The sequence below is a fragment of the Clupea harengus genome, unplaced genomic scaffold (assembly GCF_900700415.2).
Source record: "Clupea harengus unplaced genomic scaffold, Ch_v2.0.2, whole genome shotgun sequence".
Classification (NCBI taxonomy): domain Eukaryota; kingdom Metazoa; phylum Chordata; class Actinopteri; order Clupeiformes; family Clupeidae; genus Clupea; species Clupea harengus.
The window spans coordinates 1-17,156 of record NW_024880187.1 but is presented as its reverse complement, the minus strand read 5'-3'; the positions used below and the strand labels follow the sequence as shown (position 1 = coordinate 17,156).

The 17,156-nt window shown below is 44.3% G+C and overlaps 1 protein-coding gene across 1 annotated transcript; it reads right to left on the bottom strand.

The window, feature by feature from the left end:
- Positions 1-15,221: 15,221 nt before the first annotated feature.
- Positions 15,222-17,090, bottom strand: LOC122131546 (protein NLRC3-like). Its single transcript, XM_042706228.1, has one exon. It carries the CDS (start codon positions 17,062-17,064, stop codon positions 15,289-15,291), a length of 1,776 nt encoding a protein of 591 aa, XP_042562162.1. The 5' UTR covers positions 17,065-17,090; the 3' UTR covers positions 15,222-15,288.
- Between the last annotated feature and the right edge of the window lie 66 nt (positions 17,091-17,156).

The window sequence follows — 17,156 nt, the reverse complement described above, 5'->3', positions numbered from 1 at the left end:
CAATTGTTTGGTCTTATGAACTGCACTAGCCGGCGGGGGGTCAGCATTCTGAACTTCAACGGCTTGAGCGCTCTGCAATTATTGCTTCTTTATGGAGCAGGGAGTCTATCTCTTCCCGTAGGAAATGAGACTGCCCCTGCTGCACCACTGATTGGATCCCCCCTCCGAATGACGGGGGGATGGGCGAACTGCAGCTCGTACCCCGTTGTGATCGTTTTCAGCACCCATGGTGACACTGCGCATGCGCGGCAACTCCTGCCAGGCTGGGCTTTGAGTTGAATAGGTCGGGAACTAACCCGCTCATAGTCAATGAGTCTAAACCTAGATCTGCGCCCGCTCCGCCTAGGGAGGGGGACGAGATCTGGGGTTGCCCCCTCATGGTTTCGAAAAAAACTGGGGGGTGCGAGTGCACTGTGTGCACCGCGGGGGGAGTTGCACAAGCATGCCGTAGCACTGCGCCTACTGGGGCAGGGACTGAGACATTTGAGTGTGGTGCTTGTGGGAACCTGCTTACCGTGCTTGACATGAATTTTGCATGAGAGCAACGGGCGGATTTCTGTGGAGACGGTGGGGACTCGCTCCCCCCTGTCTTTTTGTCGGGCGACTGTCCAGATCAGGTGGCCGGCGGTCTGCCCTGGCCCTTCCCCCGGCGAGCAGCATGCTGCCGTGGGGTTTGGGCTGCGCCCTGGTTCGGGCGCGCAGCTGGCTGCTGCTGTGCGGGCGGCTGAGAGGCAGGGCGGAAGGGGTGCTTCTGCCAACCTCTCCGGGTGGGCATCTTGGCCGGAGGAGCTGGAGAGCGGAAACCGCTCCGCTTCTGGCCTGGGGTTGGTGTGGTTTGTCCTGAGGAGGACTGCTGCTCGGACCCACTGGAGCGAGGCATCCATGCTTGGAAAGCCTCTCAGCTCTTTTGCTGCTCTTCAAATTTAGCAGCCATAGTGCCCACGGCCTCTCCGAATACGCCCTGGACGCTGACCGGAGCGTCTAGGAGCGGCGCCTTCTCCCGGTCGGTAAGTTTCGCCAGGGATAGCCACAGGGATCTCTCTGCAGGGATCTCACTGCATCCTCGACCGGCGGAAAGGAGAGGTAACCGCTCTTCTTTGGCCTGGTCGAGCTGCAGGTAGGAGGCGAACCCCGGCACTGGGGCACGGCCCGAGTAGGGGGTTGCCCATGTTGTCTTCAGCTCCCCATGCACCTCCGCAAAGAAGGGGAGGGCGCTGGGGACTGGCACGGCTGGGCCAGTGTAAAACTCTCCATCCAGCAGCGAGGTCTGCACGCTGGGAGGGAGAGGGAGACCGAGGCAGCTCGCTGCCCTCAGTGCAACCTCGTGCAGCTGCTGGCCCAGGGTTCTGGATGTGGCCGGGGGAGAGGTTGCCCGCGGCCGAACCATGCTGCCCGAGGCTGAAGGCGCGCACAGTCCTTCGGGGGTGACTACCCCGGATGGAGCTGGCGCTGCCTTCTCAGCGTCCACGCGCTCCCAGAGCGCGATGCGCTTTCTAGCCTAGCGTCAGGCTAGCACAAATGCCACAGGCTAGGTCGACGCCCGAGAGAGCCGCCTCCGCGTGGGTCCTGCCGAGGCAGGCCACGCAATGGCGGTGGCGGTCGCCCTTCACCCTTGCGTGCCCGCAGTCAGGGTATTGCCTGGACATGATTCTGAAATTAGAAGAAAGGTTTAGTTTCACAAGCACACTATCACACAACTGAAACGTTGGTTAGCAAAAAAGCTAGCAGGCTAGTCAGAAACTTAGCCAGCTAACCAGCTAGGATAGCGACTCTACTTTCTTAAAGTCAGTCGAACCTTGTAGCGCCCTTGAGCTAGTGAGGGTAGAATACCCCGATTAACTCACCAACTCGTAACGAGCAAATAAGCACACAAGATTCAAGAAAAAAGAGCGTAGAAGAGATTCACTCAGATAAGGATACTTCGGGTCGAAGTTTTCAAAGAGGAAGTTTCAGTCCGCGCTCCTGAATTTATAGGCTCCTGAGGGGGCGGGCTCAGGAGGGAGCTTGGACGAATCGCAGCCTTTCAGGCGTGAATGGATAAATGCTTCGATTTGGAACCATGACTAGTGTCATGTCCCATCTGTTATATCGCAGTCAACTGCAATAGGGAACTACTAAATGTGTGAGTATCAGGTAGCATGTATGAACCTGCAGTAATAAACACTGGTGTTATTGGTGTATTAGCACACACATTCTACTAGTCCTGGTAAAAAGCAATAGGGCTTTTACAAAATGAAATTCAAAGACAATTGTGACGGAGTGAAATATGCGCCGTCACTTTAGAAAGACTTTAGTTTAAATATGTGTACACTGGGTTTTGTGTGAGTGCTTCATGGACTGTATGACCGGAGTGAAACGTAATCGCGGGGGAAACAGCATGCGCCATGCTGTGAGCCAGTGATCCAAATCACTCATGGACATTGAGAATAAATTAAAGCACGGAAGCTTACCTCTAGCATGACCGACGCTGGCCAAAGGCGAGTGGCTGTAAACAGGACTTCCTTATTCTCGCAGGAGCACCAAACAATGGACTGTTCCATTTGAGACAGGGGTGTTTTAGTCCATATTGGATAATGTCCTTAAAGCTGGCTGCCAGAAGCCAAATCAATATGTTTGTGCATGTGGTGATGCCAAATGTAAATTGTTGTATGCTTAATACATGTTTAATAGTTAAAATGTATGTCTGTTTAGATCATTGATTTTTGTATGATGGTTAACTCCTGGGAGGAAGAGTTATAGGGAATATAACCTGCATCAAGGTAATGGCAGGGTAGTTTAGTTTGGACCTCTGGCATGAGAGGATGCCTGTTGCTTTCGGTAATGAAGCAATTATTGCTAGTCAGTACAAGTAGTATCTTTTTGTGTGTTTTGAAAAGTGATTGCTGTTAAATGTTAAAGTTCGTCTGTCTGTCACCTGCCGGCAGCTTAAATAAATCTGCAACCCTTTTTGGGCTTATTGAAACACATTATCCTGGTTACTGCCTCTGCCCCTCAACATTCTACCTCACAACAATACTGATTCATTAAAAACCATTGATGACAATAGATGAAATCATTCCCATTTGTTGTATTTTACTTTATTGACTGAATCTGTTTGGCTGGTCAGCTACAGTGCACACAAATAGGATGCTGGTTCTATCATCTGAGTCAATTTCATTACAATGTGACAAATACAAAGTTCATCAGACATATCCTCTTCAGTCATAATGTGAACTGTTGATTGTATGCATAGCATAGATGCATAGCCTTTATAGCAGGGACTTGTAATTTACAGCTTGTCACTTATTGTGAAAGGCCTTGTGCTTAAATGCTTAAATACATAGTGTGCATAGATCAGTATTGTGTCGCTTTAACATTACAGTGGTACATAACTGTCTGCTCATTGCGGTTGAGTTCATTCGGTTAAAACACAAACAAACAATTTTGCACAAAGTGTGCACAGAAAATACAACGTACACTGTAGGCTACAACAAACATGCTCTAATTTGACCATTTTAAACAACAGCTCCTTAAAAAAACACACACACACAAGAGTGTGCAACTGCAACTGTTATGTGAAAATTCACTCAAGTTACCTCAGGACTCTGGAGTTGCATATAAGTATATTTATTAAACAACAACAATAAGCTCGTTGGGCTCACCCACGCCCCGGCAAGTCAGAGAGAGGCACGGACCTTTCTCAGAGAGAGCGAGGTAGCCCGTGCTCACTCCCACACTGCAGCAGACGAGAGAGAAGCAATACAAGGTTCATATAGATAGAAGTTCTATTAACACATTTAACACTATTAATACAAGGCACTTGATTAATATATTCTGAAGTTGTTAACAGTGTTTCAAAATTATCTCCATCAATCCCTCCTATTATCAATTTAAAGGGACAATCATAATCACAATCACAAATCATCGTTCTTAATTCGTCAATTATTAATTTTAATGGATAACCTCAAAATCATCACTCTGAGCTTCATCACATTGATTTCCGGAACAGAGATCATTACTGAGCTTCACTCCATAACATCATAAGTCAATAATTTAAAATGTCATCATATTTCTCATCACACATTTGCATACTTTGCATTTGTAAGCTAACATAGTGGGCGTCAACTGTGTTCACCATCATAGTGGTCACCATTTTTCGAATGCAGGTGTTAAGGGTAGATGTGTCTTAGCGGTTGAGCAAGATGGAGAAACCCTCAGGAGCAGGGGTCCCCAACCTTTTTTGCACCACGGACTGGTTTAATGTAGGCATTATTTTCACGGACCGGCAGATAAATACAGCAAAATGTCACAGACGGCGCAAAAACGTTGGGGACCTATGACTGTTTAGTGAAAGCTCCCTCCTTGGCGAAATGCAAAGGGCTGGACTGACACAAACAAATGAAATACACAGTTTAATTTATGATCTACCAATTAAAACGGAGAGTTATCATTTGAACGCGAGTTGCACCTACGCGTCTGTGTATAAAAGTAACTGCAGACACAATTCTGGTATTCATGAAAGTTTTCTCATCTGGGATTCGTTTTTAATTTGGACCAAAATTTAAGAATGCTAAATAGCAGTGGTGATAGCCAATAGCCAGATTGTTCTTAAGGGCTTAATTTGTGAGAAACCGTTGGTGATTGCGTTCACGTCAATTCTACAGACATCCTCGGATTTAAATAATTATAAAAAATATTTAAATCATTAACAATTACGTTTCACATTTACATTCATGATTCTAAGAGGCATCGTAATGTTCTAAAAAAGCACTACACGAACACTGCAAATGTAAGTGAATAAATAAATAAGTATTAAACTCAATCACGTGGATATAGCCATATTGGAATAGAATGGACACATTCTGCAACAGTAGCTACCTCCACCTCTGCACTGGTGACTGGTACTGGCACTGGTGCGTTTAATCCACCGGTGATTGCTTTCCGCTTTGACATTATTTTGATCAGTCTGAAGTTGATTTCGCGTTGCTGTGGAGTCTGTGGATTGTGCTCTTCAGTTGCATGCCTCTAAGGACGTTTGTTTCTTACTCATTTTTTTTTTGTGGGCTTGTGTGACGATGTGATCGTCCCTACGGTTGAATATGCTCTCCGGCTGCCATGCCATTGAGCCGGGCTCTTTGGTGTGGCGGTCAGAGAGCATGTTTGGTACCCTGTAGACCTGGGTTCGAGTCCGGGTAGGGTGACCCTGCTCTCCCTTCGTTACAAATGGTGTCAGAAGTGGGATGCCCTGCTGTGAGGTCATCAGAGGCGCACCCGTGAACATTGTGTGAGGGACCCCCAGGAATGTTGACCCGGTGTGAAGGACCCCATGGTTGGGTGAAGCACTTGTGAAGCACTTGTGTGTCTGTTCTGTGGGGTGCTCTGGATGGGAGAAGCATGATTGGTGTATGCGTGAGGGATGTCTGTGTACGTGAAGCGCATGGTGAGGGCAGTGTGACGATGTGATCGTCCCTACGGTTGAATATGCTCTCTGGCTGCCATGCTATTGAGCCGGGCTCTTCGCTACAAACCGAGACAAGCGTCTTGACGTGTCAAGAGGCACAGGCGAATGTTACGTCGGGGAAAATCCGGACTCTAATAATTAATACTTTCAGACTAATAATTAATACAACGGAAATTATATAAATTATTTATTCTTTCTTTGCGGCCCGGTAGGAAATGCCTCACGGACCGGGCCGTGGCCCGGTGGTTGGGGACCACTGCTCAGGAGGACTCAGGAGGTTAAGTTGTAAGATGGGAATATGCCAATATTTAAAAACCATACAGGGGATGTCTCAGGCAGGAAAAACACATTAGGCTTAAACAGCCACAAACGTCATTCCCAAAAAGCTGGAGAAATGCAGGATTACATTACCAGCACAACTTGCTATTTGAAGGCACAGCCAACACATAATTTAACAGCCTAAACAGACCCGTAGAGATCCCAGAGCCCCGGCAAAAAAAAAAAAAAATTCTGTGGAGAACATTCCAGCCAGGGGTCATCATCATTACCAGTGGGCTTGAAAAGAGGGCCCTTCTGCATTTTTTGGGAACTTCACAATAGGACTACTGAATGTGAAAATTTGATAAAGGCCTGATTGTATTTAAGATTATTGCCCTGTACATGAGCTGGATTTGTTGGATTACTCAATCTCAGCCAAAAATCGAAATCTGTATTCATGGATTCTGCCTCACTCTCCATCTCAATATCCTCACTTGTTGGCATCCTGTCCTGACTTTCTGTGTCGTCTCTCCTTTCCCTGTTTTCCAAGTCTGTTCTGTTCTCTTCTGGGTCTGGCTCTGGTTCTTTGTCTTTGTCTGCAGTTGATGTACTTGGCTCATCATCTGTCCAATTATATATTATTGTTATTACCATTACTATTATAAGGCCCACTAGAAGCAGTGGTATGTTATTTCTGTTCTGCTCAGGCAAGATCTTTGAAAGGATCTCTAAAATAGGAGACAGTGGCTTTCTTATAAATATAGCTATTTATTTACATTCACAGGGACTGAAACCCCAAAACATATATACAAAACCAGGGACTCGAACCCCAAAAACATATAAACAAAAACCAGGGTAATCACAACCCCAAAACATAGAAACATACACTGAACAAAACTAAAGCTTTAAAACAGGCAAGGTACAACTCTGTACTCTCAACAGGCTTTGTCTATGTACCTGCCTCAGCTTTCTTCCAGCCTGTCCAGTCTGTCTCTCCCTCAACAATGAAGTGCACCTTTAAACAAGGCAGTCCAGGGGCTAATTTGGCCCAATCAGTCCCAATTGGACACATCCACCGATGTGGGGGAACCCGGACCCAACCATTCTGGTGGGGGAGTCCAGCCCTTCTCCCCTCGTGGACCACAGTCAGAAGGGGGAGGGAGTTCACCTTTTCACACTTCCCTCCCCTTCTGGAGTCTCACCACACAAGTTATGTTTTCACTTTCAGACTCTCACAGTTTGTTTTGGAGATTGGGGCCAGGGTATCTCCCTGGGGTGATCAGTCACCTACTGGTTACGGCTCAAGGCGCCTCGGTAATGGGAGATAAACCACCTCTCATGACCATTCATTTCCAACCCCATCTAACTGATGTAGGTCTTCACATTTAGATACATGTTTTCCTGTGTTTTTATCAACCAATTTAGCAAATTCTTTCAGCACATGAGGCAAACAGGAATATACCCTTAAGATACTTCACAGAGGAGTCAATCAATGGCAGTTAACAGGGTTTGGAAATGAGCAACTGTCTCCAGTTTGCAGTGGGGATCCTTAAGAAGGTCTGAGAAACACCGAACTCCTTCAGCATGAAGCTGATTGTCACCCAGGTGCAGCTCCTTCAAACTGCAGGAGGTTGATCTGGCAGCTGATGCTAAAGCAGCACAGCTCTTCTCTGTGAGGGAACAACCATCCAGCCTGGGAGAAACATAATGACACACCTGATATTACACTCACATACCTCTACATTTACAACACACATACACACACACACACACCAGTACAGGTAACACAAACACATGCGTTCACCCTTACCAATACATAAACAAACCATACTCCACACACACAGCTCTGTTGTAGTATGTTAACACTCACTTTAGTTTCTCCAGTTTGCAGTGGGGATTCTTGAGGAGGTCTGAGAGATGCTGAACTCCTGCATCATGAAGATCGTTGTAACTCAGGTTTAGCTCTTTCAAACTATAGGTTGATCTGGCAGCTGATGCTAAAACAGAACAGCTCTTCTCTGTGAGGGAACAACCCTCCAACCTAGGAGAAACGTAATGACACATATGCTTATATCACTCACATACGTAACTCTACCTGTATAACACACACACACACAGCTCTGTTGTAGTATGTTAACACTCACTCTAGTTTCTCCAGTTTGCAGTGGGGATTATTGAGGAGGTCTGAGAGATGTTGAACTCCTGCATCATGAAGCTCATTGTCACCCAGGTGCAGCTCCTTCAAACTGCAGGAGGTTGATCTGGCAGCTGATGCTAAAGCAGCACAGCTCTTCTCTGTGAGGGAACAGCCAGCCAGTCTAGAAGAAACATAATGACACACCTAATAATTACACTCACATACCTCTACCTATACAACACACACACAGCTCTGTTGTCGTGTGTTAACACTCACACTGGTTTTTCCAGTTTGCAGTGGGGATTTAACACTCACACTTACATACCTCTATATTTACAACACACAAACCTACCAGTACAGGTAACACAAACACATACTGTCACCCTTACCAATACAAAAATAAACAGTACTCCACACACACACACAGCTCTAATCTAGTGTGTTAACACTCACTTTAGTTTCTCCAGTTTGCAGTGGGGATTATTGAGGAGGTCTGAGAGATGCTGAACTCCTGCATCATGAAGATCATTGTAACTCAGGTATAGCTCCTTCAAACTGTAGGTTGATCTGGCAGCTGATGCTAAAACAGCACAGTTCTTCTCTGTGAGGGAACAACCAACCAGCCTAGGAGAAACATAATGACACATCTAATAATTACACTCACATACCTCTACCTATACAACACACACACAGGTCTGTTGTTGTGTGTTAACTCTCACACTAGTTTTTCCAGTTGGCAGTAGGGATTCAAAACACACACACAGCTCTGTTGTCGTGTGCTAACACTCACACTGGTTTTTCCAGTTTGCAGTGGGGATTCAACACACAAACACAGCTCTGTGTTACGTCCTGTCTTGTTTCCTGAGATATGTTTTCTTTATTTCATCTTATATTCTTCAGTTTGTGTTTTGTTTGTTTACTCATCTCTCAGACACCTCACTCCCTGCCCTTGTGTGTGCCCCGCCTTGGTGATTGTCTGCCCCGCCTAGTTTCCACCTGTTCCTCATCACCTTGTGTATTTAGTCTGTGTGTTCCTGTGTTACGTTGCCAGTTCGTCTTAGTTTCCTCTGTGTTTCTAGCGTCCCAGCGATTTCTCCTCGTGTATTGATTTTCTAGTGTTGCTGACCTCTGCCTATTTAATGAATCCAGCTTTTGCCTTCCCCCTTCTGGATTTATCCGCCTGATCTTCAAACATCCTCCTTGTGTACCTAACCCCGACCTGATCTACACCGAACTTCTCCTTGTTGCATTTGTTTGCCTGCCTTTGGCCTGTCTATCCATGTACCGAACTCTGCTAGTAATAATTCTTGCTTATTCCATGTGTCCGAGTCATGCGATTGAGTTCTGCTGTCTGTCATTACACCGTTTGTTATACTCAGTTGTTCTGTGTTAACACTGTATTAGAAATTATGCATATTGCAAATGCCATGGCGCAAAACATGCCATGTGAAATATTAAGAAGGACTGGGGTGGTTGTTGTTGATACTCCTTGTTCTTATCTCTGTAACTCTGTTAAATAGACTGTGAGAGAATTCATCTGACTCTCACAGACTGCTTACTTGTCACTCTGTGTGTTTCTGATCCTTCTGCAGAAGACCAATAAATCTATTACTGATTTCTAATTGTAAGACTGATCTCGCATTAGACTGGTTATTATCAGATTTTAACCACAGCTCACTTTAGGTGAACAAGTCCTCAGCCTGGGAGAAACACAATGACACGTGTGATAATTACACTCACATACCTCTACCTATACAACACACACACACCAATCACAGTGGTTGACAGGGGGACACAAACAAACAAACACCCATACACACACACTTACTCACTTACACACACCAACCACCACAGGTAACACATATGTAACACACACTGTACTCCCAAAAAACACATGCCATAGTTCACCTAACATTATGTGCCCCCCCTCTCGCATGTGTGAGTGAGTGAGCGTGATTGTGTATGGGTGTTTTGACATGGCCATGTGATTTTTTTGGGGGTCCAGAAGCTGATCCAATGCTTACATTGCTTAAATCCCTTCGCAAAACTGCACCACATGAATCCTGTTGCTCAAGGCCTTGTTTTTAAGAGTGCCCTGCTTGTTGTGACTGTGGCCTAAACTTCTCCTATGTTTCACAGGATGAAGCAACAATCAGAGAGAGGATAAAACCACCAAGTGAAGAGCAGGAGGGTAAATAGCAACAGAGACGACAGCAACTCAAACTTGGACACATCCATCATTTAAGGGCCATTAAGGGGAGCAATAATGTGAGGAATGTTGTTTGTTTAAAGATGCTTAACACTACTGAGTCCGAGCCTGTTTTTCACTCTCTTAGGTAGTCTGCCATGCCTTGATATTTTTGTATATTTCACCTAACTAAAAACATTGAGGCAAAAGTGGCATGTATGATTATATTCTAGAATACCTCAGCAATAATAACATGGGAATGAAAGGAATGTAGTAAAAAAAGATTTAATTTAAATCAAATCTAAACAAACCCTTCCAAAAACATACTTTCAGAGGTGCTCAGACTTTGTACAAAAAATACATTGTAAAGATTTTGGAGCAAGGCTTTTGAACTCTGAACTTTGTAAACATAAGTGTTAGTTTTACAAAGGTGAGTTTAGCATTTGGAAAGTGTGTGTGGTTTCACTACTATATATTTATAATTTTAGAGTGACCTGTACCTTTTCAAAACTAGTGTCCCTACAAATGCATATTGATGAGTTAGGTGTAAACACACCTGGGACACCTCAGACAAGAACAATGGCCTTTACCTAATGGCCCTGGAATGTCTTTGTGGCCCGTACCCCCCACAGGATTTCTTGACACACCATGGCCCAATAGAGATCACTGAATTACCATACCCTTATCATATGAATAGCTGTCATTTGCTAATGGGCGGGTCGTTAGGAGCTGAAACCTCACTCAGACACTGAAAAGTGCAAGAGACTAGTCCTATTCTCCTTACAAAGTGCTTATTTATATTTTTGTTTCAAACTGTGTAAATTTGAAAAGAAAAGGGTTCAAGGTTTCTGGGGGTGTAATTTCTATGTCTCTCCGACAAAAACTGGCTGAGCTTTAAAAGCAATTCCCCATAAAAACCACCATATCCCTGCACAGGGAGCGTGGACTTCAATGGGTTAAAACACTGCCACAGCTGACCATTCCTAGAGATGTGTGGGGACTGATCAGGCAGGAGTCAAGGGGGACCACATAGACCCACCAAACACTCAGGACCCTAAGAACAAGTTAAGACAAAATTTACGTTAATTTAAGTTTCCAGGACAAATCTGGCATTCATGAAAGTTTTCTCATCTGGGATTTGTTCTTAACTTAGACCAGAATGTAAGACCGGTGCTCGTTTTCCGCTTTTACATACTTTTGATCAGTCTGAAGTTGCTTTTGCGTTGCCTATGGAGTCTGTGGATTGTGCACACATCTATTCAGTCGCATGCCCTTATAAGGAGCTGGCGGGGCATTTCTGTATGAAAATTCAGGTCCACGAGAAGGCGTGTTCAATTTAAGAATCAGTACACAGCTACGGACACTTTGATGGTTTGAGAAAACACTTTTCCAGGCGTTCATGAATCCGGCGGAGATCTTTTCTTAGGTTGGTCTTTCGCAGTCCGTAAGAAGATATTTAAGAAACCCCTTAAGAAAATGTTTGAGAATGAGGCCCACTGTTCCCTCACATCTTATGACCACTACACCCCTACCAACTACCTATGTGATGCCTCTATGATTGATGGCACCCCACTCGCAAATATATTTCCTGACTGCTAAACTTTTGCTTTCCTTTTTACTGACATTGTTAAACAGAATTTTTTTTCCAATGATATGATGTTGCAAACAAGCCTGGTACATATTTAGTTCAGTTACAGTAAAACTCAGGAATATCAATTAAAGACGGAAAATAACTCCTCAAGTGAAAATAAGTTGTCAACGAGTATTCTGACAGTGTTTGGATGAACTAGAGTTTACCAACGCCTGGATGAACAACTTTCAAGCTGCTGTTATCATCCACTTTTTATGTGTTCTGTCTGTCTTGCATGTGGTTTGTCTCACAGGGGTGGCTGGTATGATGCACATAACTGAAGTCATTTTCAGTCATCGGAGGGAACGTGTTTGATTACTTGAGATCTTCTGAGTGTTTAATAATAGTAATAGCAAATATAACATGTGTGATCAGTGGTACAATGGTTTGTTGTTGAATAGCAAGTAGCTGACCTGGTTTCAATTCCTGGGCAATACAAGATGCTATTGTAAGTCACTTTGGATAAACGTGTTTGTTATAGTTATAGCATTTTGGGGTCACTTTGTCTCATTGATAGCCCATGACTTACATATACAGCAGTAATAGCGTGAAAATGTCTTTGGCGACATATTTTTCCTAATACATGCACATTTCAATGCAAATGCTGAACTGCAACACTTTTTTGAGCAGAGTATCTAAATGTTGGCAAAAATTGCTGTAGTTTTGCTGGTGGTGAACATTGACTGAGAATTTCAGAAATGGTCATTGAATGCATTTTGTATCTACGCAATGGACAAGTATCCACAGTTTAGTTGACATAGACTACTGATATGGTGAATGTCAGGCACGTGCACAGACATTTTGGGGGGCAGGTGCTCAAACCAAAAAAAGGGCACCCATCGCCAAAATTATTAATGAAATTAAAAATAATAATAATAAATAAATAAAAAACAATAGATATTCTCAACTTAAATATTTATTTTTGTTAACAAACCAACTCAAATTATCTCCTGAACATAACTCAGTCCTACACTCTGTCTGTCCTTCCTCATCCATGATGGGCTCCTCTGAACCAGTTACTGATTCTCCCTTATTTGTTTTACTAGTTGATGGCCTGATCCAAGATAAAAGAGAGCTGCTACCCTGAGCTGCTTGCTGCAGTTCCCTGTCCTTCTGCTTTTGGAGTCTCTCTTTTCTTGGCATTATGCTTCAAATTTTGTAAATGAGATAAATCAATGTTGTGCATAATGATCAAGAGTGACTTACATTATCTCTGTAAAGCTGACAACACAGTACACACTACACACACATTTTGTTTTACTCTTTTCTGACTGAGTTGAAGCATAAGCAGCATTACACTAATAATATACCACAATATACCTCACCAGACTGTAATGTAGCTCAACTTAAGACCTACCTTTCATTTCAATAATTACGATTTTAAATGAAACAAAACTAGTAGGGATGCACGATATTGAATTTTAGCCGATATCCGATATGCTGATATTTACAAGCTCATTTTGGCCGATTGCCGATGCCGATACCGATATATACACCTTTGCTTTTTAATTATTGAAAAGTCTCTCCTGTACTAGAATGAATCTGTTATTATGATAGGGTATTGCTGTAGATACGGGACATTAAAAACTTGATCTGTATCATTTTAAAAATAGACATTCACTCATGAAAACTATTGAAATGATTTCGAATATAGCAGATTTATTTATATTTTCATGTCACAATTTTCATACTTGAACAGTACCTCCTTGAACTTGAACAACTACACTCTGGAAATGCAAATTGGCTAACTTGGCAAGCTAACATTGGTTAACTGACTTACAGTTTAATAACATCCCTTCTAGGATTTCTAGACTAATCTATGTAACATTATTGCCAAGTTAGCTATATAAATTCCATATATGCAAAAGTAAGCCATGTACAGATAGCGTGGGCTCGTGACATAACGTTTCACATCCCGTCAAATGAGATCATCAACTTCGCTGGTGTCACGTAGCATGTAAGCTAACTAGCTAGTGTTTTCTAGCTAATTAGCAACTTATTACCTTCTATTAGCACGCGACAGGTAATGTTGCAAAGCGTTGCACGCAGATGGTCTGCATCTATGCATGCAACCTACGTTACGGCCAAGCTGTAGTCTCCTCTTCAATCTCCTGAAAAGTTTCCTGACAAATAACATGTCAACATCCTCTGACACTGTGAAGTACTGCCACACAGCCGACATGTTGAATTACGTTGTTGGCGCTCATAGTAACCAAAACATTTGCTTCGCGTGCGCATAATTTGAACGTCACCTTATCGGCCAGGTACATCGGCAGAAATGTTCATATCTGCAGATGCCGATAATTAAGTTTTGAAGCTTTTATCTGCAGATACCGATGTCGTGCCGATATTATCGTGCATCCCTAAAAACTAGTTAACTTGTCTAATTTGTAGAACCGTAAAACTGCCTTTAAATGATCTGCCTGCCTGCCTGCCTGCCTGTTTGCCTGCCTGCCTGTCTGTCGGTCTGCCTGCCTGTATCTCTCTCCCTCTCTCTCTTCAATAAACATGACAATCGTCAGTAAACAGCTGGACAAGGCTTTGAAATCACGGATTTCGTGAGTTTTGTGTTTTTTTGTGAAAAAGTCGGACCAGTTGCGACGTAATGTTTTCAGCGGCGCTAATGTTGTGGTTAATTTATCACCAAACAACGTTGGGGGATTGCACAAACACCGTCATTAACTGTTTGTCTGATGCTGCGGGTCAGAGAAGAAGTAGGGCCGAAACACACCAAACGCGTTTTTTAAAAACGGGACGCTAGCAAATGCATTGTTTCCTATGGTACGGCGCGCCTTGCGTGTGCGCCTTTTCTCCACCACGCGTTGCGTCTTTGTAGCGTTTTTTAGATGCGCTTAAAAGTTGAACTATTCTCAACTTTCCAGCGCAAGGCGCGGAGGCGCACCGCTCATCAATGTCACAATCGGCCCAGGCAGGTTGCGCACGCAGCTCCGCTTCCTAGGCGCCGGGCACTTTGCCAAGGCATTTTTGAAGCGTCTGCCGTTTTAAAAACGCGTTTGGTGTGTTTCAGCCCGTAGGCTGCAGCCGTTTGGCTGGGTGCTCAGCACTGCATGAGCACTAAGTGGAGGAGGAGGAGGAGGAGGGAGGGGCGCGTGGGGCTTGTGAGCGCCGCGGAGCATGTCGGGGCAAAATTCTCACAAGAACTCAAATAAATGCCCCGTCATATATCAAAACACATTTGGGGGGAATTGGTGACAGAGAGAGTCATTTTTATTCTTAAATATTAATGAATGAAGAACAAATTTGGCTCCAGCAGAAGAGGCACTTTTCTCATCCAGGGCAAAAGGGCAGGTGCTTGAGCACCACTAGGGGTCTATCTGTGCACGTGCCTGGTGAATGTGTTAAGTGTTTTGAAAAGGTGTACAATGTTGGCAAAAAATTGCTGTAGTTTCAGTAAAGTTTTGCTGGTGGTGAACATTGACTGAGACAGGTATCCATGAATTTCGGAAGTGGTCATTGAATGCATTTTGTATCTACGCAATGGAAAAGTATCCACAGTTTAGTTCACACACCTGTTTTTCATATGTCATAATGTGCTCAACACACACCATATTTGACTCACAATCACTCTACTCATAGCATCCCCCCACACACACAGTCACAGATTGCAGGTTTACTTACAAAGCTGATGTGACCACTGGCACCAGCCTCTGAAGAACATCATCTGGACGGAGGAGTTCAGTATGATCTTCCTCTGGTGTCTTTATGTACTTCTGCAGGTCAAATTCATCCAGCTGCTCTTCTGAAATCTCAAACCTAAACCTCGTAGTCTTCCACTTTCCTGGTAAGAGCATTTCTACAGACAGAGCTCCTGAGCTCCTGTCAATGTTCTCCACCACAGCATGGTGATTCAGCTCATTCAGACAGTAGAACAGGTTGATCCTTCTGTCTGACGTCTTCTGGTCTATGATCTTTTGTTTTACATACTGGACTGTTTGCTCTGAGCTCTGTGATTGGCTTCTTGTCTGGGGCAGAAGGTGTCTTAAGAGATTCTGATTGGACTCCAGTGAGAGACCCAGGAGGAAGCGGAGGAAAAGGTCCAGATGTCCATTCTCACTCCTTAAGGCCAGATCCACTGCAGTCTTGTGTAGGTCATGAAGTGTTGCAGCTCTGAAAAGACCAGAGAGCTGAGAGGTTTGCTGTTGGTCAGGCATGTTTCTCTCTCTGTTGCTGAAGCAGAGGAACACATGTAAAGCTGCAAGAAACTCCTGAATGCTCAGATGCACAAAGCTGAACACCTTCCCCTGGTACAGCCCAGCCTCCTCTCTGAAGATCTGAGTACACACTCCTGAGTACACTGATGCTTCTGTGATGTCTATGCCACACTCTCTCAGGTCTTCCTCATAGAAGATCAGATTGCCATTCTCCAGCTGTTGGAAAGCCAGTTTCCCCAGTTTGAAAATCATCTCTTCGTCTGTCTCTTTTCTCTCTGTGTACTTTTCTTTTTTGGTGCTTGTCTGAATGATCAGGAAGTGTGTGTACATCTGAGTCAAAGTCCTTGGCATTTGTACTTTCTCAGATTCATCTGACGTTCTCTCTACAACGGTGGCTGAAATCCAGCAGAAGACTGGAATGTGGCACATAATGTAGAGGCTCCTGGATGACTTCATGTGTGTGATGGTTTTGTTGGCCAGGTTCTCATCACTGATTCTCTTCCTGAAGTACTCCTCTTTCTGTGGGTCATTGAATCCTTTTATTTCTGACACCTGGTCCACACACTCAGGAGGGATCTGATTGGCTGCTGCTGGTCGGGTGGTGATCCAGAGGAGAGCAGAGGGAAGCAGATTCCCCTTGATGAGGTTTGTCAGCAGCACGTCCACTGAGGCTGGCTCTGTCACATCACAACACCTCCGGTTGGAGCGGAAATCTAGAGGATATCGACACTCATCCAGACCATCCAAGATAAACATTACTCTGTTCTGTGAACTGCTGAAGACTGTGGAATCCATTCCAGGGTAAAAGTGCTGAATAAGATCCACCAGATTGAGTTTCTTTTCCCTCATCAGGTTCAGCTCTCGGAAAAGAAGAGGAAATATGAAGTGGACATCCTGATTGGCATTTCCTTCAGCCCAGTCCAGAATGAACTTCTGCACAGAGACTGTTTTTCCAATGCCAGCCACTCCCTTTGTCAGCACTCTAATGGGTTTGTGTCGTTGAAATAAGGGTTTAAAGATGTCACTGCATTTGATTGGTCTGTCTTGTGCTGCTTCTCTCCAGGATGCTCTCTCTATCTGTCTGACCTCATGTTCATCATTGACCTCTCCTCTTCCCCCCTCTGTGATGTAGAGCTCTGTGTAGATCTCATGGATGAGTCTGGCGTCTCCCTGATTTGGTACGCCCTCAATCAGATGCTGAAACGTTTTCTGCAGATGAGACTTGTGGATCTGATGCATTTGTACATTTATTTGACCGAGTTGGCAACTGTGTGTGAAAATAAACACAAAAAATGACAGATGTAATTAACAAACACACATACACACACAAA

Bases quoted from the DNA above. Each gene is read 5' to 3' on its own strand.
- LOC122131546 (XM_042706228.1), bottom strand. From the start codon at position 17,064: ATGCATCAGATCCACAAGTCTCATCTGCAGAAAACGTTTCAGCATCTG.